This window comes from Lissotriton vulgaris, chromosome 5 (assembly GCF_964263255.1).
Source record: "Lissotriton vulgaris chromosome 5, aLisVul1.2, whole genome shotgun sequence".
NCBI lineage: Eukaryota > Metazoa > Chordata > Amphibia > Caudata > Salamandridae > Lissotriton > Lissotriton vulgaris.
Genome location: NC_141693.1, coordinates 1,760,573,507 through 1,760,598,946, shown reverse-complemented (window position 1 = coordinate 1,760,598,946; position 25,440 = coordinate 1,760,573,507). Strand labels below are relative to the sequence as shown.

The 25,440-nt window shown below is 46.3% G+C and overlaps 1 protein-coding gene across 8 annotated transcripts in view; it reads left to right on the top strand.

Moving 5' to 3' along the window:
* The window catches only part of TMEM106A (transmembrane protein 106A), a 358,070-nt gene that overhangs the window by 227,488 nt on the left and 105,142 nt on the right, over positions 1–25,440 (top strand). For all 8 annotated transcript variants that reach the window (XM_086924021.1, XM_086924024.1, XM_086924022.1 and 5 more), the window contains one exon: positions 25,101–25,263. In XM_086924021.1, coding sequence (XP_086780147.1) covers positions 25,101–25,263 — 163 coding nt within the window. The remainder of the gene's footprint in view (positions 1–25,100; positions 25,264–25,440) is intronic.

The window sequence follows — 25,440 nt, the reverse complement described above, 5'->3', positions numbered from 1 at the left end:
CCACCCAACTGGAGGCTTTGAAAATGAGGGCACTGGCTACTGTGAAGGGTCTTAAAAGATTCAACAGCATTTATGGTGAAATGTCAGATGGGCCGTTAATAAAAGCCTTCTTAGCAATGATTCCTGCACAATTTTTACATGGGGCAGAGGCACTTCTTTTAAGTGGGAAAACATGTTGGGATTAAGGAGAGGGCAATATCCTGAAAAGCTTGTTCTCACTGCCAAAGGCATCAATGGTACAAGCAGCAAGATTAGAGCTGGGACTCACCTCTTGGGCAGTAACTGCCAGCATGGCCCTGATATGCTTTTGGCAGCGCCTAGGGGTAGGAGAGTTTCAAAAGATCTTCCAAGGTGTGTAGAGGTAAAAATGCCATTAGTGAGCTGTCATGGGCAAAAGAAACAAGAGCCTCTTTGAAGAAAGTGTATGGAAGGCTGGGTGTAAAGGTATGCCTGCAGCTAGGTCATGCAATAATAGGCAAAAAAGATCTAAGGTCTCAGGGAGCCGACCTCTCTCGAACAGGTGATCGAGAATATCTCTTGCGGAAAACATTGGTGGCCCACATGATACAGGTGTGGGAATCAGAAGTACAACAGTATCCCTATTTAGATATGTTACCTAACTACCACCTAAGACGTGAGGTACTAAAAATGAGAATGGGAATAAACCCCTGTTATGGAAATAATTGGGTTAAAAACCGCTTGATAAATAGCGATGGCAAATGTATGTTAGGTACCTACTGTGATATTGTACATATGTTATTGGACTGTAGGTCAATTATAGATATACAGAAAAAGATTTTATGCCCGATATTTAAAAAATATAGAATTACGAATAGGATGCAAGCTGCTAATCTTCTAGTGGAATTGAAAGAGCTAGATGTAGCCTGCGCTTTGGGGAAATTTATTAGTAAAATTAGGGTGTTTCTCCAGGGCATAGAGTAATAGGTACATCAGATACTGAGTATAATATTGGAGTGTATTTTAAAGACTAATAGTAATGTAATGTATTTTAGAAGGATGGTGTTCATATGATTGAAACCACTGTGATATTAATATTTTTAAGAAGAAATCTGATCGGCACTTAAAGGAGCTGGGTAACTTTTCATGCAAGGATTAGGAGCTGCTTCAGTCTTTTAATAATATATTATGTTATGTGTTTTGATAAAGGTTTATAATATGTAAAGTGTATACTTTTATGGTTGTAACAAACCAAATAAAGTTTTAATGACTGACTGCCATCTATACAAAATTAGGCCCTTAATCCAACCTATAGAGTAAAGTAAAATTCCACATATAACAAACATTGCTAGTAGACTTCTACTTAGTAGTTACAATGACAACGTACCTATGGTTCCCTGTGAAATGAAATAATTAGCAGTTGTGTGTAAGTATGGCTATGGAGCCCCTAAGTCTTCCTCTCCCTCAGGATTTTAGTTCACAGCGGTTTGTGTGATTCAAAATATGTATCAAGGCTATCCCACATGTGTCTGAGGGGGGTTTCCATGGTGAATTTTGGAGGGCGATTGTGTCCGCGCCCCTAAGGTTGGAGACCCAATTCAACCATCCTGTAAAGGACGCTTTGTTTGTGTCCTTCCAGTTATTTAAGATTACTTTAACTGCTGCCATCAAAAGGAGGTCCAGAAGGGCCCTGTTGTTATCACTCAGGGATTGTACTCTGAGGAAGCCAAAATCCGGCATAGAGGCTTCTCTTTTAAGGGAGCATGGAAATAGTTTAGAGGCAAAATTAAAAATATTATCCCAGAATGGTGTTCCACACTTGCAATAAAACAACAAATGTGCCAGGTCCCCAGTTTGTTCTCTACAATTCCAGCAACTGGAATCCGCCCTGATGTTATGTAGGTGTAGGCGAGCTGGTGTCCAGTATGCCTTGTGTAGTAGCCAGAATTTTTTCTGCGATAGGACTGGCGAAATTTTATTCCTAGTGACTGAGCTCTAAATTTTAGACCTGAGCTCTTTGGAGATCGGAGAGGAGGAAAGTGATTCAAAATAGTCTGTGACCTTGTTGTTGAGGCCAGATTGCTTGGGGCGGAGGGTTTTGTATATCCAGGAGACCTGGTGGCCCAGTCTATTTATTTTCTCTATGTATTGTGGGAGAGATGGGGAAGAGAGTTGAAGGTTTGCTTTTGTGATTTCTGCCTTTATTTTTAAGAAGTTATAGAACTTCAGATGGTCTAGGTTGAATTTGTTTTCTAGGTCGTTGAAGGTAAAGGGAGATGTTGCGTCTACAAATTGGCGAGGGAAGAAGATACCTTTTTTCGATCCAAGAACTGAAATGGATAGTGCTTCCTCTGTATCTGATCTTATTGTTGTCCCACAGAGACTCCAATTTTGAATGTTTTATGCTAACATCTAGTTTTTTATCCAGTGTCAGTAGAGCATGTTTCGTGTTTTTGAATATAGATTTTGAGCAGCTAATATGTGTGAACTTGGAGGTAAGTAGGGCTGCTGGGGCCATGTTGCTGAGCAGCGCCTTTTCGATTTCCAACCAGACTAGAGTATATCCCACCGGAGGAACGAACCAATAGGAGCCCTGTTTGACTAAGAACGCTGTTTGATAGTCTGCCAGGTTTACTCCTCCAAGGGATTTGTCCAGCCTGAGTTTTTTCATGCTTAATCCGGCCTTTTTGCCTTGCCATATGAATTTGGAAAGAAGGTTGTCCAGCTTCTTATGGAACTCTCCCGTCAATGTGAGGGAGAGCATGGTTATTAGGTAGTTCACTAGGGGTGTAACCATCATCTTGATGGTTTTGATTCTACCCCACCAGGTAATGAATCTAGGGGACCATGCGTCTAAGAGTCTTTCAATTTTCTCTAAGGTGATGGCTTCGTTCCTTTGTAAGGATTCCTGCAAATTACTGCCGAATTCTATCCCTAGATATTTAATAAAACCTTGTTGTCAGGCGAGGCCCAAGTCACCTATTATCTCTCTAGTGCAGTAGATATTAAGGGGCTTGACTTCTGACTTATTTCTATTCAGCTTATAGGCGGAATGGGAGGAGTAGGTTTCCATAGTTTGCATCAAGGCTGTAACAGAGGAGCATGGATCCTCGGTGACAATGAGAATGCCGTCCGCGTATGCGGCCAGTTTCACCTGGTGGTCTTTAAAGGATACTCCCTTTATGTCAGGGTTCTGTTGAATGTCCTGGAGTAGTGGCTCAAGGACTAGGAGAAAGAGCGAAGGGGATAAAGGGCAGCCTTGTCTAGTACCCTGCTCAAGTGTACAGGCATCTGATAAGGCTCCATTAAACGCAGTGGGTTTTGAATAAATCGCCATGGTCATATTAGTGAATGAGCTTCCGCGGTTAAAAGACGTCATGCAGTGTCGTAGAAATGACCATGAGACTCTGTTGAACGCCTTTACGTCTTCTAAGCTAATGACAATCGATGGGACAGTTTTTTGCTTTGCCTGTTGTAATATGTTGCTGAGCAAGCGGATGTGGTCGTTAGACATCCTACTTTTAAGGAAGCCAACTTGGGAATTGCTACTAATTTAAGGGAGGACCGCATTCAACCGTGCTGCTAATATTTTGGCGTAGATCTTGAAATCCACATTAATCAGTGAAATTGGCCTATAGTTCTTGGGTAAGAGTGGGTCCTTCCCCTCCTTTGGTATGACCATGATCGTGGCTTCTTTCATTAATTTGGGTAAATATCCTTCCCTGGCTATGGAATTAAAGACTTTCAGTAGGGTTGGTTGTAGAGAGTCACTAAATGATTTGTAAAAGGCCGCCGAGAAACCATCCGGACCCGGACCCTTATTGCTTTTCAGGGATCTAATTGAATTGGTTAATTCTGTTTCTGAGAATGGTTTACTCAGAGATTCGCCATCCGCCTTTGATAGGCGCAGGAGATTTAGAGATTCTAGGTATCTGGCACACTCTTCCGAGTTTACTGTTTGATGATTTCTTTATAATGATCCTCATAAAAAGATTTGAATGCGCTCAGAATCTCTTTTTGTTTCATATGGGTTGTATTAGTGGAGTCCTTTATCGAGGAGATGGTAAATTGTCTCTTGCCTGTGCTTGAGGTAGGAGGCTAGCAGCTTTCCTGCTCTGTTTCCGTCGCATCATTTTAGAGCCTTAAATTTGTTGATCCAGACCCCTGCTCTTCTACTTACAATTTTGTTGTATAGATATTTTTTCTTTACGAGTTGGTCAAATATGTCTTTATTGTCTATTGCAGTGACATGTGCTGATTCCAAGGCTTTTATCTCCTTTTCTAAAGTGTTGAGTTCTGAGTGTAATTTCTTATTAATTCTTTCTTTAATTCCAATGAGTACTCCCCTGATGGTTGCCTTAAGGGTGTCCCACAGAGTGAAAAGAAAGTACCTCCTCATTAAAACGCAGGCATTTGGGTGGGAGAGTGGAATGTGTACCTTCTAGTTTTGTACTAATACAGGAGTGGTCTGAGACCAGTATAGGAGGGATCTCTGTTTGGTCAATGAGGTGGGTAAAGGAGCCTGGTATTAAAATATAATTGATCCTAGTATAGGAGTTGTGTGGGGCTGAGCAGAATGTATAATCGCGCGTGTCTGGGTGGTGGATGCGCCAGACGTCCTTGAGGTTGAATTTTGAACAGATTTTGTGAAGGACCTCATGGGATCAGGTAAATTGGTATTTACATTTTGATTGCCGGTCAATTAGAGGATCTAGAGGTAGATTGAAATCCCCTCCTACAATGACGAGTACGTCTTGGGGAATGGTGTCTATCGCATCTGACACCCTTCCCCAGAAGCTGGGCTCATCAGAGTTAGGGCCATAAATATTGATAATGTGTACGTTATCTTCCCCTTTTTAGGTCTCGCACCTGGCGACGCAGCGCGAAAGCGCTGTCGCCAGCGATATCTATTGTCATCGACTTGCCTCCGAAGTGGTACAGACCGGGGCACGCGCAGGGCTTTGGCGATTGAGGTCTGTGGACGCGCTTGTGAAGACACACTCACACTCACTTTTGCTTTCCCTTTCCCTCCCTCCGGCGTTTCAGCCCATGCTCTCTGACTCGGCCCGCTCTCACCTGTTGTACTTCATCAGCGTCATTGGGTGACCTAGCCTGTCCATTTTGCTGTGCAAGTGGGCGGCAGGAGGCCGGGGGCAGCGGAGGAGCCCCGCCCTGGTGACCGGGTGGAACGGCAGAGGTGGTGACCGGGTAGAACGGGGAGAGTATGCTGAGTCCGGCTCTGCAGGAGCAGGTGCAGCGCATCCGGCGCCAAGAGCCACCCGGGACGTGTGTGCGTCACTTCCTGCAGTGCTCTCCGCCCGGCTCTGCCAGTCCAGTGGCCGCTGGACGTGGCACTTGAGCTCTGGGGCTGCTGCGAGGGCGGTGAGTAGGGCTCTCCGGGGGTCTGCTTACTCTGCAGAGGTGGGGCTGGTTCCTCCCCTTGTCTCTGGATCCATGTGCGTGCATTGCACAGAGCAGTGCATGCTGGGAGTTGTAGTCTTGGTGGATTCACCTGGATTGACGCACCTGATAAAGATGATCTGTTACAGGGAAGTGCAAGACTCGTTTAGCACGTGCTTCCCTCATGTGCAGAGCAGCGGCTCCCATTCAAGGACTAGGAAACAACATGCTTGGAATCAATGTCAGGCTATCTGTAGGTTTATATTTGTAGCTATTTTTTGTATAAAGCAGACTAGAAATGCCGATGTTAGGCGGTAACGAGTTTCACCCAAGATCACAGTCTAATCGGAATTCCAACTAGGCTCCACTTTCACTACTTTGCAGCATTGCATTTTACACATCCTCTGTAGTTTTCTGTATGAAACAGTTCTTGAAATGGAGCCACATAAGTGCAGGTGCTCGCTAGCCCGGAGTACTTGTTTACTTGTGTGAAGTGCCGCTGCTCTGCCTTTCACATGACAGAAGTGCAGGTACCTGCCAGCACTTCACTCGGAAAGCAATCCCATAGTGCTTGCTGCCTCAGTCTTAGAGCTTAGTAACCGTGTGGACAAAGGGCTTTAGAGCTAAATGGTACTCATCTGTCTCGAAAGGATGAAAGTCTAATAGAGCCCCAGCTGAGATTCTTTTAGCGCGAACTCGACCCGAAGATATCCAGTATCCGCTTTACATGAGCACTAGATTAGTTACAGGACACAGTAATTTTTGTTAGGCACAGGGAGAATAAGTGATTTGCCCAGAATCACAAGATGTTGAGCATCCCAGACGAGACTGGAACCTAGTCCCCCAGCTTCGAGATGGACCGCTCTTGCCTTTGCTAACATCAGCCACAGAGCAGAGGTAAACAACACCAGGAGTGGATGAGTCATCTGAGCACAGATGTATGCGTCCACTGCATTAGCCCACCGAACTTCCTTCCGGGTTTGTATTGATGTGTGCTGCGTGCCTTGTGCATTACTCACGTATTTCTGGTCTCCAAGATACTCACTCCTCTGTTGCTGTGACAGACTAGTCGATTGATTTATGTATTCCTGTTTAACCCCTTTGATGCGGATGACGAGCTGAGCTCGTCATGTATCGCGGTTATTTGAAAACAGCCGCACAGTGCAAAAATAACCGCAGCAGCGATGCGGTTAAGGCGTGGCGGCACCTTCCCGTCGCAGACTCGAGTGTAAGCTACAACTGTAAGGCCAGAGGGAACCCCCGCTGCGACAAGTAACCCTCGGGGCCGGGGACACCGCAGCTGTTAGTAGGAAAGTGGCAGCCCGCGGCAGTAGGAGGAGCAGACCCCTACGGAGTGGAGGTAAGGCCTGTGAGCCCCTAAACGCCCTTTGATGCCCTTAAGCTCTGCTCTCAAGTCCCCTTACCTGCAGTGAAATATGACAGTGTCCCTGGGAGCACCCCCAAGCCACTGGGAGCTTTCTCGAGCTACTTCCGGCTAGATTCCTGTCGAACAACCTAGCAAAGTTCGTGGGAGAATTGTATCATATTGTATGTACCGCAGTGTTTACTTGCTGAAGATGCCAGTGCGAGCTGTCTGTTCTTTGCACCGCCACTGTACCACATTTACCCCTGCTGGGCAGATGACCGTCTCACCCATCAAGCAGGAGGAGGCCTGAATCAAACCCGCCTTGACGGCTTCAGTACCCCATTCACTCTCTCTGGCTCGCCGCTGCGTTTTGGACAGAATACGTCTCTGTTTCGCACTTAACTTTCTCCTTCACAATTCCTTCTGGTCATTAGCTTAATAGACCACGTGGCCAAGTCCCAGTGCATTATGGTAATTGTAGTTTTTCATTTGGTAATAGCTCACCAGGCTCTACTTCAAGGCAGCCCTTTTTTCTGTCATTAGAAATGTTCCTGCTGAGATATTTCCGTACATTTTGCTTCAGTGCAACCCCCGATATGTGTAGCCCTTTACAGCATAATGCCACGTGCACTGTTTATTAACATCATTTTTTGCAGGGATCGCCCGCCCCTTGGCAGCCCCAGTCGAGTCCCAAACACAACTCGTGTACACCCCCATAGATCATCTCCATCCTTTACGGCATGTTATTTGCTTTTATAAGCCTCCCTCTCTCTCTCTGCTCTCCCTTTGACTCACGCATGAGCCTTTAGTCAGTCTGCTGCATCCAGTTCTCGCCTGTTACTGCAGTCCCAATGTTTTCTGCTAATTGTAGATGCTGAAGTGGTAACACATTCCCTCCCGTGTTTCTCCAGTGCTACTACAGAGAAGTTTTTTGCTCTCTTTGGAGCTCATGAGCCCAGGGTAGGCTCATGAGGTCCAATGAGGGCGAAAGGCATCTCTGGTGTAGCACTAGGCTGCCTAGCGGTGCCAGTGACACAAAATTTGTATTCGAAAAATAAAGAAACTAGAACTTCTACTTTGTTCTTTGAGATGGCCCATTAACCCCGATGTAGAGTTAATCAGTCTTAAGTTACACACAGGCCCATAAGATGGAGTCACTCCTTGTCCATCTCCTCCCCCCTCATGGATCTGGACACACGACCATGATGGCAAAGCTGAAACAAAACAAGCACTGGGCTGACAGCTGATGGCCGACCAATTGCCATTTCCAGTGGTTGTTTCTTTCATGTCCTTGGATTTATTTACCCCTGTTACCAGAGGTTTATACTTCAGGCTACAGCCTTGTGTGCCTCTGTATAGATGGCAAGCCCTTCTCTCAGGGACACATCACAACAGTAACAGGAGGGACGATTACCATGGATGAGTCCACATAATATTGATATTGAACTGAAATAATGCTCCAATCCCCTGACAAGGCCAGACCTTCTGGTTCACATCATGTTCGAGAGCATCCTTTCATGGTCCATGGATGATATGTTCATAATTTGTAAGAGGTTTAGTGAGGTGTGTGATGTTTAGAGATGTGCTCTGAACATGATGAAGCAGACGGGTACTAGTGCATTGAGCCAGTCACAAAAGGACGATACACGCTGCCTACCATGTTAGCCCAGATGCATTGTGCTAAATGCAGTGCATGATTACACTTACTTGAGTCTTTAGTATTCACCATTTTTGGTGCAACATTGCTCAGTTCGCCCCAGTGCACTGTGGTAAATGCAGTGCATGATAACACTTAACTTCAGTGGCAGCCTTTAGTTTTTTTGGTTCAGGCAGTGCTGAATATCACTAGACGCATGTTTCAGGATTGTTGTCCTTCTTTAGTAGAGAGAAACACACGAAAGTTGAGGGGCATAAGCAATTACCATTGTAAATGATAATGCCTTATATTTATGTGTTTTGAAAACCTTCAAGTGGTGTGTAAACACAATCACTTAGTACTTATAGTCGTTGCTTGCGAAAAGCAAGGCTGGCAGTAAATACACTTCTTTTACTACCAGCCTTGCTTCTGATAAGAAAGGAATATAGGTACGAAGTGTGTGTTTTCACACCGCTTGAAGTATTTCAAAACACATAAATAAAAGGCATTGTCCTTTACTATCCCAATAGCTCAAACTCTCGCAAATGCGAGACATATTGCATTGCAAATGCTTGTTTTAAGTGTGTAATTAACAGTCTCCCTTCATCATCATGTGTGTGTGCGAAATATTGATCCCTTTTTTCTTATGTTCAGCTGGTGAGCAGAACATATGCGAGATCCAATTATGTTTAATAAAACTAACATCCTCTGAAAGTTTAGTTTCTTGGATGAGGATAATGTCTCCTTTTGTTTTGGCTAGGTAGTCGAAGATTTTCCTGTGCTTGACAGGGTGATTGTGCCCCTTTACATTAAGGGATACTATGTTGATATCTTTAATAATGTTTTTGTTTTGAGTCATCTTGTCTGTTGTTGGCAGCTTGGGTGAGCATATGAATTAACATATCCTTGAGGCTAACGTGCGGCCCCCTCTGTGGAACCCACATTAATGCACCAATCCTATTAGTAGCATGAAAAGATACTCGTTGATGACTAGTGTTTGTGCCGGCCGTAGGGGTCTTTGCCCTGGTTTTGTGTTTAAAGTAGCGCAACTTGTCATTGCACCATTTTTAAAAAGAAAAGATAATGAAAAACATACATGTAATACAAATAATACAAAAATTACATGGAAGACAACCATTACGTGGAAGACCACCATTACGTGGAAGACCACCACATTTACCCCCCTTAGTCCTCCAGTCCCCCTCCTTACCCTCCCCACCTGAAACACTCAAGGCCGATCTGGATGAGCCCTAACTAGGAACTGCCTGGCTATTACTAATTACTCATTGAGAGATGTTATAGAGCCATTATGACTGCCTACAAATACTGTCCGGGTTCCTCAATTAGAGCAAGCATACCTAACTTATAAGAGAACAATTTAGCACTATTTAGCACTATTGAGTGGTGCAACGTTTATAACATTGAAAAGTTACCCATTACCTGTAAACAGTCGATTGTGCCTTGTGGTCACTAGGGGCTGAGCGTAGTTTAGAGAACATGTCCCCTTCCAACGCTCTAAAATTGTGCGCGTGAGTACAATGGTATTAACATAACATAGCTTGAGCAACCCATGTCATAGAAACTCCAAAAGCCCAGTGTGATAAACCTTAACGTATACTTACAACAGAGGCAGAATAAAAATACAACTGCGACCGCCATTGAGACAAAACGGAATCAAAGAACAAAGACATTATATATCTGAGTTTCATGGTTTCCGTTTGTTGGAATGACCAGCAGGGGTTTCCATATTTTGTACTGGAGGCGCTTGCAGAATTCTTGCTAGATCCCTGGGGTTCGTGAAGAATTGGGGCTTGCCATTCCAGAAGATTCTAAACTTTGCCGGGCCAGCAAAAGAAAATTGGATGCTTTTGTCTCTTAATTTGTCTCAGGGATTAAGAAACTCCTTCCTAAAGTCCACCGTCTGCTTTGAGTAATCCTGCGAGAAATTTATCTGGTTGCCTTCCCAGGTAACTTTGTGGTTCTTCCTTGCAAAGTTAAGGATTAACTCCGTATGTTGGAAGCATAGGGGTTTGCAGATTATAGACCAAGAGATTTTCCTGTTCGATGAGGTGAACTTCGGAATTCTGTGACCCCTGTCCATGTCCAAAGATTGAGGGAATTTAATACCTGTTATCATGGGGATCCAGTATTCTAAAAATGGCCGCATGATTCTGCTGCATACTCTGATCCCTCTGGAATACCGAAAATGCGTATATTTCCCCTTCTGTTTCAGTCTTCCAATTCGGCTGTGTGCCTTTTAAGCTCGGTTGTAGTGGCTCTGAGATCCTGTATTTCTTTACTGGCCTGGTAAGTGATATCCTCCACGTCGCCTATTCTCTGCTCTGAGTCTGTGAGTTTAGAGTTTATCGTGTGCATGTCTGCTCTGATGGCGGTGAGCTCCAGCTGCATAGTCAGTGTTTTGCTTAGTGGACTTTGACAGGTCATGGACATCCGCTAGCTTCCTGAGGATCATGTCCATTGTGCTGTGTATATCCGCTTTAGCTTTGACTGGAGAGTCTGAGATCGTCGGATCAGCCTTTGATTTTTTTGTTCAGGCCTCTGGGATCTTTGTCTGCCATTTTGCGTCTGGACCTGAGTTCTGTGAATGCGTGGAACTGGTGGAGATCTGTCGCTCCCACAGGTAGATGAATAGGAGTAGGTGTAGTAGTCACGTAGCTAGAGGAAAGTGCTGGGTAGCCCTGGTAGCCCTGGATATCTCCGAACACGCTTGCTTACATAGGCTCGGTCAGACAGACGAGGTTGACGTGTATCTAAATAGGTCAGGATAGAGCAGAGTGGTCCCACCGAGCAGTAGGCAACAATGGAAACCTTCAGCAGAGTCCGTGTCAGTATCGGCAATGTCAGACAGCAGCAGAGCCCTGGCACCGTACTGGCCTTATGCAGGCATCATGTCTCAGACATCCGGTATCGTGCAGACTGTACAGACAGTATATTGCGCTAAATCAACGGTTTTATGCTGGCTCTATATTGGCAATATGAGGATATTTCCTTTGCTGAGTTGGCTAAGCACATGTGGGTGTATTTAGAGGTGTAGTTAGAGATGGCAGCAGGATGTGAGGGCTGAGCTAGGTAAGTTCCTCTTTACACATTTTGAGACCGGCCAAAGGCTGCAGCATGGGAGGCACTGACATTGGGCTGACCTTGAGGTGTACAATGTAGGTTGTGTTTTTAGCCAGGGTTTTTAGGGCATTACAGCTTCAGCTCAGCGCCACATGGGATTGCTTCTATCAGACTCTGCAGAGACGTTTTAAAAACGTTTTTGTAGTTTTGAACTCATTTGTGCATTTTTTTAACTTTAAAAGTATTTTTATACAATTACATTTGTCAGTTCATATTTTTCCACAAGTATTTGTGGTTTTTTTCGTACGTTGATCTTCCATGGCCTTCCCAAAAATATTTTATCGGCTTCTCCAGAGGTAGTAACTTATAGGCAGCGCCTGCAATGTGTATACAATGCTTCATCTTCCCATCCTCCTCCTCTTGCCATTGACACAGCACTTTATGTGGCATAGCCTGTACCCCTTCTGCTGCTTGACTTCTCTGCACTTTAGCATTGCCTATGTATAGCCCACTTGTGCTTCCACATTCCAATGTGGAATAATGTCCACCTTTACCACTTTGGAGCACTTGCTTCCTCAACGTGAACATGACTCCTTGTGCTCTTAAGTTTTTTTGTTTGTTGCCCTGGTAGAAGTTTGAAAAACTGACTGCTGTGGAAGTTTGAAAAACTGACTGCTGCACCACTGACTTTTTCAGGCCTAGGTGGTAGTAGTGTTACAGATGTTGATATAACTAAAATAACTTACTTACCGTGCAGGGATTACTATAGCCAGACACCAGAGATATTGTTTGGGGTCAGGTGCATCAAGTTTTCATGTGTTATTTGTCCTTGGGACAAGTAGGCCCAACCCCCTACAGCACAAACCCTTTGGCTGCCAGTTTACAATACTACAATATGGGTCATAGAAGGGCATTGTCTGCAGGCAGTTAAGGTACTATTTCTGTCCATGTGTTAATGCTGTTCAACCTTGTATTTATGGTTCTTTAATGAAAGCCTTTATTATTTGGGTGAGGACTCTAAGTAAATGTTGTAAGCTCTGACTGCACTACTGACAGTGGTTCCAGTATAAAAATGTGTACACACATTTTCAAAGTTTATCAGTATGATGCTATGTATAATGCTCCCAGACACGCTCTGATTTGATGCAAATCTTTGCAGAAGTTTGAAAACAAGATTGATGATTCTTTAAAAATGAAATGTTCATAAAAAAGGAAAGAAGGAAAAAAATTACATTTTGCTAAACTACTAATTTTAGGTACCATTTTTTTGCAGCATCATTTAGTAAAATGTGTTGACGTATGGTACTACTTCTCAAAAATATTCATAATGTAAAATCCGTTTACCCAATTTCAATAAGATTATGGCAAACATAAAAATAAACAAGCATTAGCAAAGCCAGTAGGTCTTAAATTGGTTGTCAGCTGATTGGTTTTTGTAAAAACCTTATTGGTGGGTTAGCTGCAGAGCCCTCACCATTATAACAAACACTGGCAACAGCAAAAATTGTTTTTGTTCTCAAACATCACACAGTGCCACAGTCGTTCCTGGCACTGAACAAAACTACTTTGTGCACTGATATGCTCCTTGTGAAAGAGGAGAATGCTTTCACTCAGTGAAGCCAGTCAATACAGAGAGATACAGAATTTTGATAAATACAAAAGGTCATGGTTAACGCCAGACCTATCTGAAAGAGACAATTAGATATAGATTCCTTACCTTTAGAATTACCAACAGGCGTCAGACAGGATCCGGAGCAGTACACCTGCGTGTTGAAAGGTGGCGTCGGTCGGCTCCACGTTCGTCGTTGGCGTCGCGGTCGCTGTAGCTTAGACGCCACCCTTGCGCGCTGACATCAGTTCTTCATTTTTCCATTCCAGCCAGCGCAGATCTGGAGAGAGCGGTTCCTCCTGTCACTTTTTGACCGTTTTGCAACTTTTGTCGACACCGTTTTTGAGTCTTCAACTCCTGGTGCACATAGGAATGCCCTTTTTCAAGGCTTGAGGTTCCTGACGAAAGCTGATGTCGGTGACTGTTCCACATTGTGTGTGCCTGTGGTGCCTGGAGGGCGACCCCGACCCCAAGCCGTGCTCTGACTGCCGGACCGTGAATCCAAAGTTTATGCGGGTGCGGTTCCGAAAGCTTTTCGAGGCCCTGCAGTCCGCTACGCACCGTTCGAGGTCCCGGTTGCGCGGAGGTTGAGGGACTGGTCGCGAAGTCACCACCACTCGCCCTCGAAGTCTTCGCATTCCTCAGGTAAGCCAAAGCACAAGAAGAAGCCTAAGAAGCATTGTCGCTCTTCGACTTCTCCTCGTCCGTCGGCCGACGTGACGTGGGATGCGGATGGTGGCCGCACTGCAGCTCTGCGTGTGGAGCCCTGAAGGGTCGACTCCGGGTCTCCCTCCCTTTCCGGGAGCCAGTGCGAACCCTGCCCAGCTTCGGAGTTTCTACGAAGCAATGCCCGCCGTCTTTGGGCAGCCCGACTCCACTGGCATGTGTTCGGGCCCTGTGGACTCTGCTGGGTGCAATGGGGCTTCGACGCCTGCGGCTTCGGCCTCGACACAGCAGGGTCCCCTTGGGTCCAGACCTGGATCCAGATCGGCACCAGTCAACTTCATTACACCTCCCCCGGCACTGATTCCACCGGCACAATGTCCACAGCCGATGCCGGTTGTGCCCGCAGCCAGCATTGACCCCGGCCTCCACCCTTATGTCGACACGGAGCCGGACCGGCGTCGACCGACGCCGGATCCGGCACCGATGGGTACTTTTGTACCCCTGTTCTACCCTGGTGTTCCTCTCAGGCCGATTGGCAACCAGAGGAGGGTGAGGAGGACTGGGAGGTGTCTGGAGACCCTTTCACTTTCCAGTTGGATGAACCGGACTGAAGAGAGGAGTTTGGGGAAGCCAGTGGTCTGGATACCTCCCCAGACCTTGGCATGTCTACACCTACCGTAGCTACAGAGGAGGCAGCTTCTTACGCCGTGGTGTTGCGTAGGGCGGCCGAGGCTCTCAACCTCAAGCTACCTACGGTGGCTGTCAGGACTAACCTCCTGACAGAGGTGCTTCTACCGGCAGCAAGCTCTTCGGAGCCCCTGCTGCTGTTTATTGAAGCCCTAACTGACATCCTTTTGGGCACCTAGTCCAGGCACAAAACAGGGGCTCCTGTGGATAGGATGATCGCCGGCGCCATTGCCTGGCTCCGGTCGACCCCTCTTTCCTCTCCCAACACCCTACCTCTGAGAGCTTGGTGGTCCAAGCCTCGACGTCCAAATGCACATTCCCCCTCCACCTGATAGGGAATTCAAAAAGCTGGACCATCTTGGGAAGATGTTTTCTTGCTCCAGTGGCCGGAGGAGGCCTGGGCCATGCTCTCCCATGCAGTTGCCGAAGGGAGAGGCGCAGCCAAGTTTACCATACGATGTGGGCTTGATGCTGCCGCCTCGCCAGGTAGGACGATTTGAACGTCGGTAGCCCTTCGACGCTACACGGCTGTGGTCATCTGGTTTTTCCAGTGATGTCCAGGCTACCCTAATGGACATGCCTTTTGATGGCTGTCGCCTGTTCGGCGACAACGTGCTAGAGCGCCTCAAGGGATCTTGGGCTACGGCCAAGTCCTTAGGCCTCTCCACTTGCCCTGCGAAGTCTGCTTTTCGCCCCTTTCATGGCTATGGAAGGGTTGCCTCGCCACGATCCGCCCAGTGCCACAAACCTGCGCAAGCTGCTCAGCCCCTGCGCGGCCGGGGATGTGGGACCCACTATTGTGGGTCTGGGGGCCAGTCCATCAGTGCCCCCTCTGCAGCAGACTTCAAATCCTCCTAGTCCGACCTTTCATAGCCACCGATCGCCAGTGGGCAGCAGAATTCACCGTCACCTTTCCCACTGGCGCCCCATCGCGTTGGACTGGTGGGTTTTGCAGATAATCCGAACGGGCTACTGCCTCTCCTTCGAGACTACCCCTCCATCCATGCCACCTCAGTACCATCGCATGTCAGAGGCTCATTTGGGCGTTCTCCTACAGGAAATTACGGCTCTCTTGGCCAAGGGAACTATCCAGCGAGTTCCTGCCTCAGAAGTAGGTTGTGGTTGCTATTCCCACTACTTTCTGGTGCCCAATAAAGACAAAGGCCTGCGTCCTATCTTGGATCTCAGGAACGTCAACCGTTACACCCGGAAGGAGAAGTTCAAAATGTTGACGCTAGCTTAGGTCCTGTCTGCCCTCGACCCTGGAGAATGGATGGTAGCGTTGGACTTGCAGGATGCTTATTTTCCCATCCCCGTCCTGCCGGCCCACTGGCATCATCTGCGGTTCACAGTAGACCATGAGCACTTTCAGGTTACGGTGCTCCCCTTTGGCCTTATCAGCGCCCCCTCGAGTGTGCAGATCAGGGTTTCCAGTCTTCCCCTATCTCGACGACTGGCTTTTGGAGGCGGGCTCGCCCCAGGCTGTCGTCTCCCACCTCCAGACTATGGCGGACCTCCTGCATTCGCTGGGGTTCTGTATCAAACGTGTCAAAGTCACACTTGACTCCTCTTCATCGGAGCGATTCTGGACGCGATGCTGTTTCAGGTCTATCCTGGATATTCGGGCTATGATTCCGGTCTTTCAGCCTCTGTCCCGGGTTTCGGTCTGAATGGGCCTCATTGCCTCCTGCATCCTGCTGGTGGATCATTCCAGGTGGCAAATGCGGGCTCTGCAGTGGGACCTGAAGTTCCAGTGGGCACAGCATCAGGGGAATCTCTCCGCTTGCGTTCCGATCTCGGAGGACACTGCACGACAATTGCAGTGGTGGCTCACGAACCAGGTTAAGGTCAACGGCAGATCCCTCTCCCTTCCCCAACCAGATTTCATGGTGGTGACAGATGCATCGCTTCTGGGATGGGGGGTCACATGAGGGAGGAGGCCTTTGATCTCTGGCGGAGTCTGAGCTCCGCATCAACCTTCTGGAGCTCCGGGCGATTTGTCTTGCACTCAAAGCATTCCTTCCCTCTTTCTGGGGAAGAGTAGTGCAGGTGTTCACGGACAACACCGCCGCCATGTGGTACTGCCGCAAACATGGCGGGGTGGGGTTGTGGACCTGATGTCAAGAGGCTCTCCGGCTGGAACTCAGCCGGATGTGCATGATGGATCACAAATGGATTTTTCACTCTGAGGTGGTGCAAGGTCTCTTTTAGCAGTGGGGAGAGCCTTGGTTAGATCATTTAGTCACCAAAGAGAATGCGCAATGTCAGCGATTTTGCATGTTGGAATTTTCAAGGCAGCGCTCACGTCTTCTATACGCCTTTCCGCCTATACTATTTCTGCCCAGAGTGCTGAAGAAGATCAAGGCCCAAGTCATTCTTGTGGCTCCGGATTGGGCACGAAGAGTCTGGTATACCGAGCTCTTACACATGGCCATTGATCATCCGATCAGACTGTCTCTTCAGGAGGATCTTCTGTTGCAGCAGCAGGGGACAGTCCCACCTGAACCTGTCCAGCCTCCACCTACTTGTGTGGAGATTGAGGGCCGACATTGGACAGCCTTCGACCTTCCTCCGAAGTCTTGGATGTTATCTTGGCAGCCAGACGTCCCTCCACTAAGACGGTATACGCCTGCAGATGGAACAAATGTATGACATGGTGCGCAGCAAAGGCTGTGGATCCCCTTTCTGCCCCTGACTCTGGGCAATTTTAAGGGCTATCTCTCAACCGTTTCGGCCTTTCTTAGGCTTCTTGATTAGCCTTCTCTTTTTAAGTCCCCTTTTGTAAATCGCTTTCTTAAGGGCATTACTCATCTTTTTCCTCCTGTTCACTTCGTGATGACTCAGTGGGACTTGAACTTGGTTCTTACTTGCCTTATGTGCGCTCCCTTTGAGCCACTACATAACTGTCCTTTATGACTTCTCACTTTAAAGACTGCCTTTCTGGTTACCATCACCTCTGCTTGCAGGGTGAGTGAGCTCCAGGGTCTTTCTTCAAAACCTCCTTTTCTGGCGGTTCATCTGGACAAGGTTGTCCTTCGAACTCATCCCTCTTTTCTTCCCAAAGTGGTTACTTCTTTCCACATTGGTCAAACCATCACTTTGCCCACCTTCTTTCCGTCTCCGCATCCTTCTAAGGAGGAAGAGTGGCTTCACTGCTTGGATCCAAAACGTAAGCTATCCTTTTATTTGGATCGCACCAAGCTACTCGTGGTGGATGAGCAGCTCTTTGTTGGCCACCTGGGCAGTTTGTGCATTAAAGATTGCTACTCTTTGGCAAAGAAGGAGCCTCCAGTGGGATTGCATGCCCATTCCACTAGGGCCACGCCAGCTACCACTGCTTTGGGACGGGGAGATCCCCTCCATGACAGCTGTCAGACAGCTACGTGTGCATCTCTGCACATGTTTGCAAAACACTACTGCCTAGACAGCCAAGTCCGGAGAGACGGCTTCTTTGGCCGTTCTGTTCTCCAGGACCTTTTGGTGTGAACTTGGTTCGCAGACTGACCTCTGGGGTTGGTATTGCTTGGTTATCTATTCTAAAGGTAAGGAATCTATAACTAATTGTCTCTTTCAGATGAACAAGTTACTTACCTTCGGTAACAATATATCTGTTAGAGACATAGATTAGTTATAAACTCCTTATCGCCCCACCCATCCTCCCGGTTCTGCGAACTGACTTCTAGGGTTAGGGAATCCCTTTCAGGGCCCTAGTTTTGTAAACCGGTGGTCAGTGTCTTGCATGGCTCTGCGCTTGTGGCGTGGAATGTCGTGTAAATAACTGAAGTCGGCACGCGAGGGCGACTTCTAAGTAGCTGACTGACTGACTGATGGTATTTCTAAAGCGCACTAATGCCGAGGCGTCTTGGCGCTGAGTAAAGTAGCCAACCAGGTACTGACCGATGCATCATTGAGTGAAAAGCCATGTCTTAATTTCCTTCCTGAACAGTCTACGGTTAGTGATCTGTCTGAGGTGAAATGGGACTGAGTTCCATAACCTAGAAGCCAGATGGGAGAAGCCCTTGCCTTCCCATCGTGATCTTTTGATCTTAGGAACATTGACCAGTCATTGCGCAGCAGACCTCAGGGAACGGCTTGGCTGACATCGAGAAAATAGAGATTGAAGATCTAAAGCCCCGTCTCCGGCCAAAGCCTTACGAACCAAGCATAATTCTTTAAACTGCACCCGTCGTTGTACTGGAAGCCAGTGTAGTTGACTGATAGATCGGGAAGTAGGATGATGCTTGGGCAGGTTGAGAAGTACTCTCGCTGCTGCATTTTGGACTGATTGCAGCTTGGCCATTTGAGCAGTGCCAGCTCTTAGATAAATGGCTTTCCCATAATCGATTCTAGAGAAGATGGTAGCAATTATGACTGTTTTCCTGAGGAAGAATGGGATGAACGTCAGTAGCTTTCTCAACCCTTTAAGCGTGAAAAAGCGCTGAGGCCACTTGATTAATCTGTGGCAGCCAAGACATGTCTTTGTCAAACACTATGCCAAGATTCCTAACTTTAGCCACTGGAAGCAGACAAGCCCCCGCTGAACTAGGCCACCAAAGCTGAGTCCAGATGGAAGCTTTTTGGCCGAACTCAAGGACTTCTGTTTTTGCAGTGTTCAGCTTTAAAAAGTTCAGATTCATCCAGGACATAACCTTGGACATACACAAGGAGAAATCGGATCCCTTGGATATACATCTTACGTAAATTCACAAGAATTAACAGAAGTAAGGCAAGAAATAGTACTCCTAGAAAATATTTGTGAACTGCATTGTAGCATGAGCAAAAATGCATGTGTAGATTTCCTCATGCGAAGGGTTTAAAGTTCACTTTTCCTCTAACCACTTTTTTCCCAACTCTGGAAGAAGTTTTACATCTACCATTGTCAGGAGTAAATTTCCAACATTTTTTCAGTATGGGAAAAGTTTAGAGATGGGTTGGTGAACACCCTTAAACATGCACTTTGGTAGGTTTCACAGACTCAAGAGGGCATTCCAACCAGTAGAGGCTCCTCTGCTGTGGCGGAGGAGTGTCACCACACTGCTATTAAGCCGTGGCAAGTAGAAACATAAAATGGAAATAACTTAAAGTTATTATCATTTTATGTTTCGTGACCTGCAGATGGGCAGGCTGCTCTGCTCTCGGAGCAGGGGAGGAGTGATTTGCCCACTCCCAAGTGTGCAATGGCTGTTTGGTCGGCCCTTTCAGGCCACCCAAACCAGTCATGCGCATTATCCCTCTTCTCCATACAGCCTGCATTACAGCCTGCGGTTAGAACTTGCCCACCCCTCCAGTCCCTGGCTGAGCGCCGTGACACGGCTCTCAGACCAATCACAATGCTGCATTGCAGCATTGCGATTTGCTTAGGGGAGGGAGCCCGGTTGCCTGCTTCCGGTTCCTGGAGTCGGAGGCAGGAGAGCAGGAACTCGGGACCCGGCCTCAAGGTAAGTTCATTTTTTTATTCCCCCCTCCCTTCTCCTGCAACCCCCCGACACCCCGCCACCCGCGAGCCATGTCGGCCGCCACTGATTCCAACCCTAGAACTATTGCTTCCCACTAACTTCAGCCCAAGTATGTAGGACTGCGGAAACATGGCTACATAAGTGAAGTACTAGTATTCAAACACTACTATGGTATGAGCCTTGGCATAATCAGGTATATCAGAGCTCTTGTATAATGAGATTGATGTCATAATTTGTCGCTGCATTACATGACACAAAAGGGACAAGTGGATTTTGTTCACGACAAGTAGATTTATGAAGCAGCCTGCCCCTTGGACAAGTAGATGTTTTAGTAAATTCCACACCTCTGATTGTGCAAATCTGCTCATAAGCTAGGGTCGAAGGATGGTGTTGTTGATGTCATAGGCTGTGTGCACTTCTCTCTGAAGCCATGATGGATGGTAATTGTTTTCATACTGTTCTGCCTCCTTAAGCATGCTAATGGTGTTGAGGAAATTATTTGCGATGTTGCGGGTATATTTTTTGAGTGGCGTTTCCCGAGTGGACTTTCAGATAGCTGCTTTAATTTTTATTTTTTCCAGTGGTCCCTACACATCCTACAAGGCCATAACTTCCTTTTCCGGGTCCTGCTATAGTATGGTGGGACACAGAAAGTTTTTCAAAAGTTGCTTAATTGAAAGAATGATTTTAGTTTAAATGTGAGCCTTGTGGCTTCCTGACAGGTCCAAACACTACGGTCTTTTGTGTCTCTTATATACATTTCTATGATTTTATGAGTTGTGGTACTGTCAGACCTAAACATGGTACTGCAGTACTTCTGTCTCTCGGTAAAAGCAAATTCGATCGATCGAAATGTCTGTGTTTACTTATTATGAAGGAAATCCCACCCCAATACCCTCATTAGGAATATCCACTCTGGTGCTGGTGTATCCATATCTTGTGCAGTGTCCTGTTTCATTTTTGCTGAATATATCTGTTTAGATATATATATATATATATATAATTGTATTTAGAGGAGTGCAGAGACCAGGTGAACAGTGCAGCAGGAGCAACCGAGGACCTCGACAGACAATTGTTTTCTATTTCGGCTGCAGAGAAAAAAAAGTCAGCAAAAGTGGGCACATGCACTCTGTGCCACAAAGACTTTAGGAGCGGTACTGCGACGAAGTACTCTTTCGCTACGTCAGGAATAGTAAAGCGCCTGGCCAAGTAGCGACCTGACTGCTGCAAAGCGTAAATATGAAGGGAGAGGGGGGGGGGGGACTTCGACATCTGATGCATGTCCATCTGCTCAACCTGGTGGCTCTGTACTACCGGACGTACTTGCCAGTTAGCAAGATACCAACTATTCTATGGTAATTTAGGGTTGTACTGTACTAAGTGCTCTAGAGTAAGAGAGCAGAGTGCTGCAAACTGGGATAACCAGGTGGCTGCACATTAGTAGCAATGCAAAAAATCTCATAAATTTCGTTTTGGGATCCAAGTTCAGCTGCTATTTTTTTTTAATGCCGAAACAACTTGAAAAAATAAAACATTTTCAAAGTATCAAAAAACCAAGGCTGTCTTTAGAATCGTCTTTATAGGTTAAAAATTAGAAACAAAAAAACAGTTGTTTGCTATGTCTGTTAAACTGTGTTACTATATTCTAAAGGGGAAATGCTTGGAGAAATAAGTATTTCTCCTTGTTATTCTCACCTTCAGGGGGTGGTATGCTAGGAGGCAAATCCCTGTGTATACATATTAGTATATAACATGCATCAAAATCATAATTGGCATTGCAAATTAAATCCATTCACAACACTTTCCACTGTGTTTGTTAGGTAACTAACACACGCCATGCACAGTGTTAATAAATGAGTTGTCAGGGACCCAATTAGTAACAATTTGTCATTTTGTATTTATTTTCCATTGCACAACTTGGCGACAATCCCCCCCACCCCGAAGCAGCCAACCTGCATCCAGGCCTTGCGGTCATCCCCCCATAAGCCCAGCCATGTGCAGCAGGGGTTGGCTGCAGGCCCTGGTGTCAGGCCCCTTGTTCAATCTCTTGGGGTGGCAGCAGGGATTTACCACAAGGCCTACGGATGGGTCCTGCGCTTAACCCCTGTGAGTGGCCAACCCAACTGTGCAAGGCGCACGCACTCTAAGCTGGCATCAACAAGAACCTCCCCTGCAAACTCCAGAATGCCACCACCAGACTAGTCCTCAACCTACTGCGCCACTGCCATATCAGCCAACACCAAGGACACTACACTGGCTCCTCGTCGAGAAGAGAATCCCCTTCAAACTACTCATCCATGCTCAATTGCCCTTCACAATACCGGACCCGCTTACATCAACCACCATCTCACGTTCCACGCACCCCAACGATTTGTTTGCAAGGCCTAGCTCTCCCTTGTGACGGTGCCTGGCATCAAGAAGACCAGAGCAGGAGAACGCTCCTTCTCCCTCCTCGCTGCCAAGGCATGGAACTCCCTCCCTCTCCACCTCCCACAGACGCCATCACTCCACACGTTCTTGAAGGACCTCAAGACCTGGCTCTTCGACTGAGCTTCGTGAACTTCTGGGAGCTGCGTGCCTCACCCTCTCCCCCCTTTTTGGGTGAATAGCTGTGCTTTATAAACCCCTGATTGATTGATTGATTGAAGGCCAGTGGTCTTGTGCAGTGGTTGTTGGTTGCAGGCCCTGGCCTGCAGCAAGGCCCGTAGCCTACCCGCCATGGGACTCCCAGTCCTGGTTGCACATGGTCTATGGCCATGCACAGGGGGGGTTGGCTCTTGGGCCTAGGCCCTCACTCAGCCTGCTACTAGACAGCCAACTACTGCTAAACACGGCCTTTGACCAGGGGTTGTGTACAGAGAAAGCTTTTGGCGAGGTCCTGCGTCCAGCCCTCTTGGAGCAGCTGGGGATTTCCAATAGATAAGCCCTACTCCTAACCCATTGTGGGGCAGCTAGCCCCATTGCGCCCATCCACCTGGGAGCCTGACCTTTTGCAACGAAGGTTGGCTGCCATAAAACTGTGCTGGAGGGCAGACTTCAGTCAAAAGTAAATCCAGAGAAAGCAACATCTCTCGTTTACAAAAAGAATTTTCAGAACATTCCAGACTCCATGGTGGATCTTATTGGGAAATGGGAGGCGGGCCTGTGCCCTTTAAAGGAAGGTGACTAGGAGGAGAAGTTAGCTGAACCAAGGGAAGTAGCAATACGCGCAAGGTTCAGGCTGGTGCAGCTGAGGACCCTGCACATGGGCATAATTAACCAGGGTGCTGCTATCAAGGATTGGTTGCATGGAGACAGATCGATGCTTGCACTGCACAGTTGTGGCTTAAAGGATACCTTTGTGCACACACTCTGGACCTGCCCAGCCAGAGGCCCCTTTTGGCTGGTCCTTGAACAAATCCTTACAGACATAGCTGGCCTACAGGACTCTCTCATGGGAAAAACGGGCAATTCTTGAAATGTGGGGTGAAGTGACGCTGCAAAGATATGCAAAGTTATTCTATAGGGTGGGTCTCATAGTGTCCAGCAGAAATGGGCTCCGAGATGGGTCTCGCCTCACCCTTCAGACATTGAACAGTGGAAAAAGGACACAAATTGGTGTTTACTGATGGAGAAACACATTTACCTTAGCAGAGGGTGCCCAAAAAAAATTGGAACAAATTTGACATCCGTGCAATGACACGAGGAATGGGCTTTGACTGTACAATGGAGATGGAAAATGCTGTGAAGTTGCACGAGAGGGGCACAACGGAGAAAGTAAACCTACATGTACTGTCATAGGGGCAGTTCTTGTTTCATGTAGCGTATATAGACAATGTGCGTATGCAATGTTAGATATGTACTATGCAAATAAAAAAAGTGGCACCCAAATTACGGGACCGGGTGCAGTGTGAACCTCAAAAACAGATTAGGCAGTGTATCCCTGACAATAAGCTACAAACAGCATTGTAAAATGACAGTCAAAAAGAAGAAAGTACTGACTCAAAATGGGAGTATGAGATCTGTAAATTATAGAAAACCATAAAGGTTTATTAAAATATTAAAGCACAATACAAAAGGTCAAAATATAGCTCAGTTCAAGAAATAAATAATAGGGCAAATCATCCAAATGACGTAAATGCTGTCAGCAATAGAAATAAATGCAATAATGAGCACTAAAAGAAAAACTGCAAGTCCAAATTATCCATCAAAATCGAAAAAATTCGGCAGCATTGCTAAGAGGCTTAGAAAAGAGTCACTGACCGCCAAATTCAGTGGTCTTTTAAAAGGAATTTCAACATAAATGCAAAATAAACTCCACAGTTTGCATTGGATGAGCAAATGTAACTTTCCACAAGCAAATCGCAATTCACAATAATAAAACGTCGTATAAATCAACGATGCAAGAAATAGCCTACTCCATGAATATTGATTTTCACCTTTTGACCTTAATGTTATTGAGGTAACTGAACAATGTGTTACAATAAAGAACTGAAAGTCTCGTAAGTGTCTGGTCTACAGCATGCAATCACGAAGAGCCTTCAATGTTGCAAAGGCTTCTCTGGAGTTCTTCGAGAACAATATTTCATTACAAACAGTACACATTTTACAGTGTGCAGTGTCAAGTAAGGGTAGATGTAATCACGATTATTATTATGAAACAACTTGGCCTCGACTCCATCTTGAAAAAGATGGCTGCTGCTGAGGGCTAGTTGAACATAGGCCAGAAAGTTCCATTTTAATTGCAGTTAATTCATATGAATTTGCGCGCCTAATAATAATCAGAAAATAGCTCCAACAAATTGATCTGAGCAATGGTGGCCTCTAGGGCTAGAAGGAAGCCCTGACACTTCCACCTCAAAGGTGGAAGTGCCAGTTGCTTCAAATTAAGTGGAAGTGCTACTAAATAAATATTGCTTTTGAGGCCTGTGGCCATTTCAACACTGTTTACTGCTATTTAAATGTACCGGGGATTCTCAGCCTGACAGTGGGGAATGATTCAAGCATGTGACTATATGAAAGAGATCAACACTGCAGAATAAGAATTAAAGTTAACTAACTAATTTCTTGCAGGAGATTAATTAATTGGTTTTTGGTCTGCAGGAGCTTAATTGTTGTTTGGTCATGTGCCAACTGCATATGTTACTCTAGTTACCTAACTTGGTAGGAGCCTTCTAAAAGCAAGCATTCTCCATTCTGTGATATTGATGAAGATCCCAACAATTGTTAATAATGTTTTATGAATGTTGTTTTCTTTTGTAGGAAGCTCTATGTCTCTGTGGCTGTAGTGGCTTGTGTATTTGCATTTTCCTTGGTGGTTTTCTTTTTGTTTCCTCGCTCGATTGAGTTGGTGTCTGGAGGGTTGAACTCATCGACTGTATCTTTCAGCACCACAGTTCCACAAAGCGTTAACCTTAAAACAACAGTAAGTACACCTTATTTCTCACAATTTTGCCATTTAATGCTTAGGGCCACTACTGCAGTGTGCATATACTTTTAACAAATTAAAGTACCCTAAAACAAGTTTTTTGGTTATTTCCTTTTTTCAAAACTCAAGAACAGTGTAGACTTTTTAACGTAGTCTTTTATTGCGTCCTGCAAG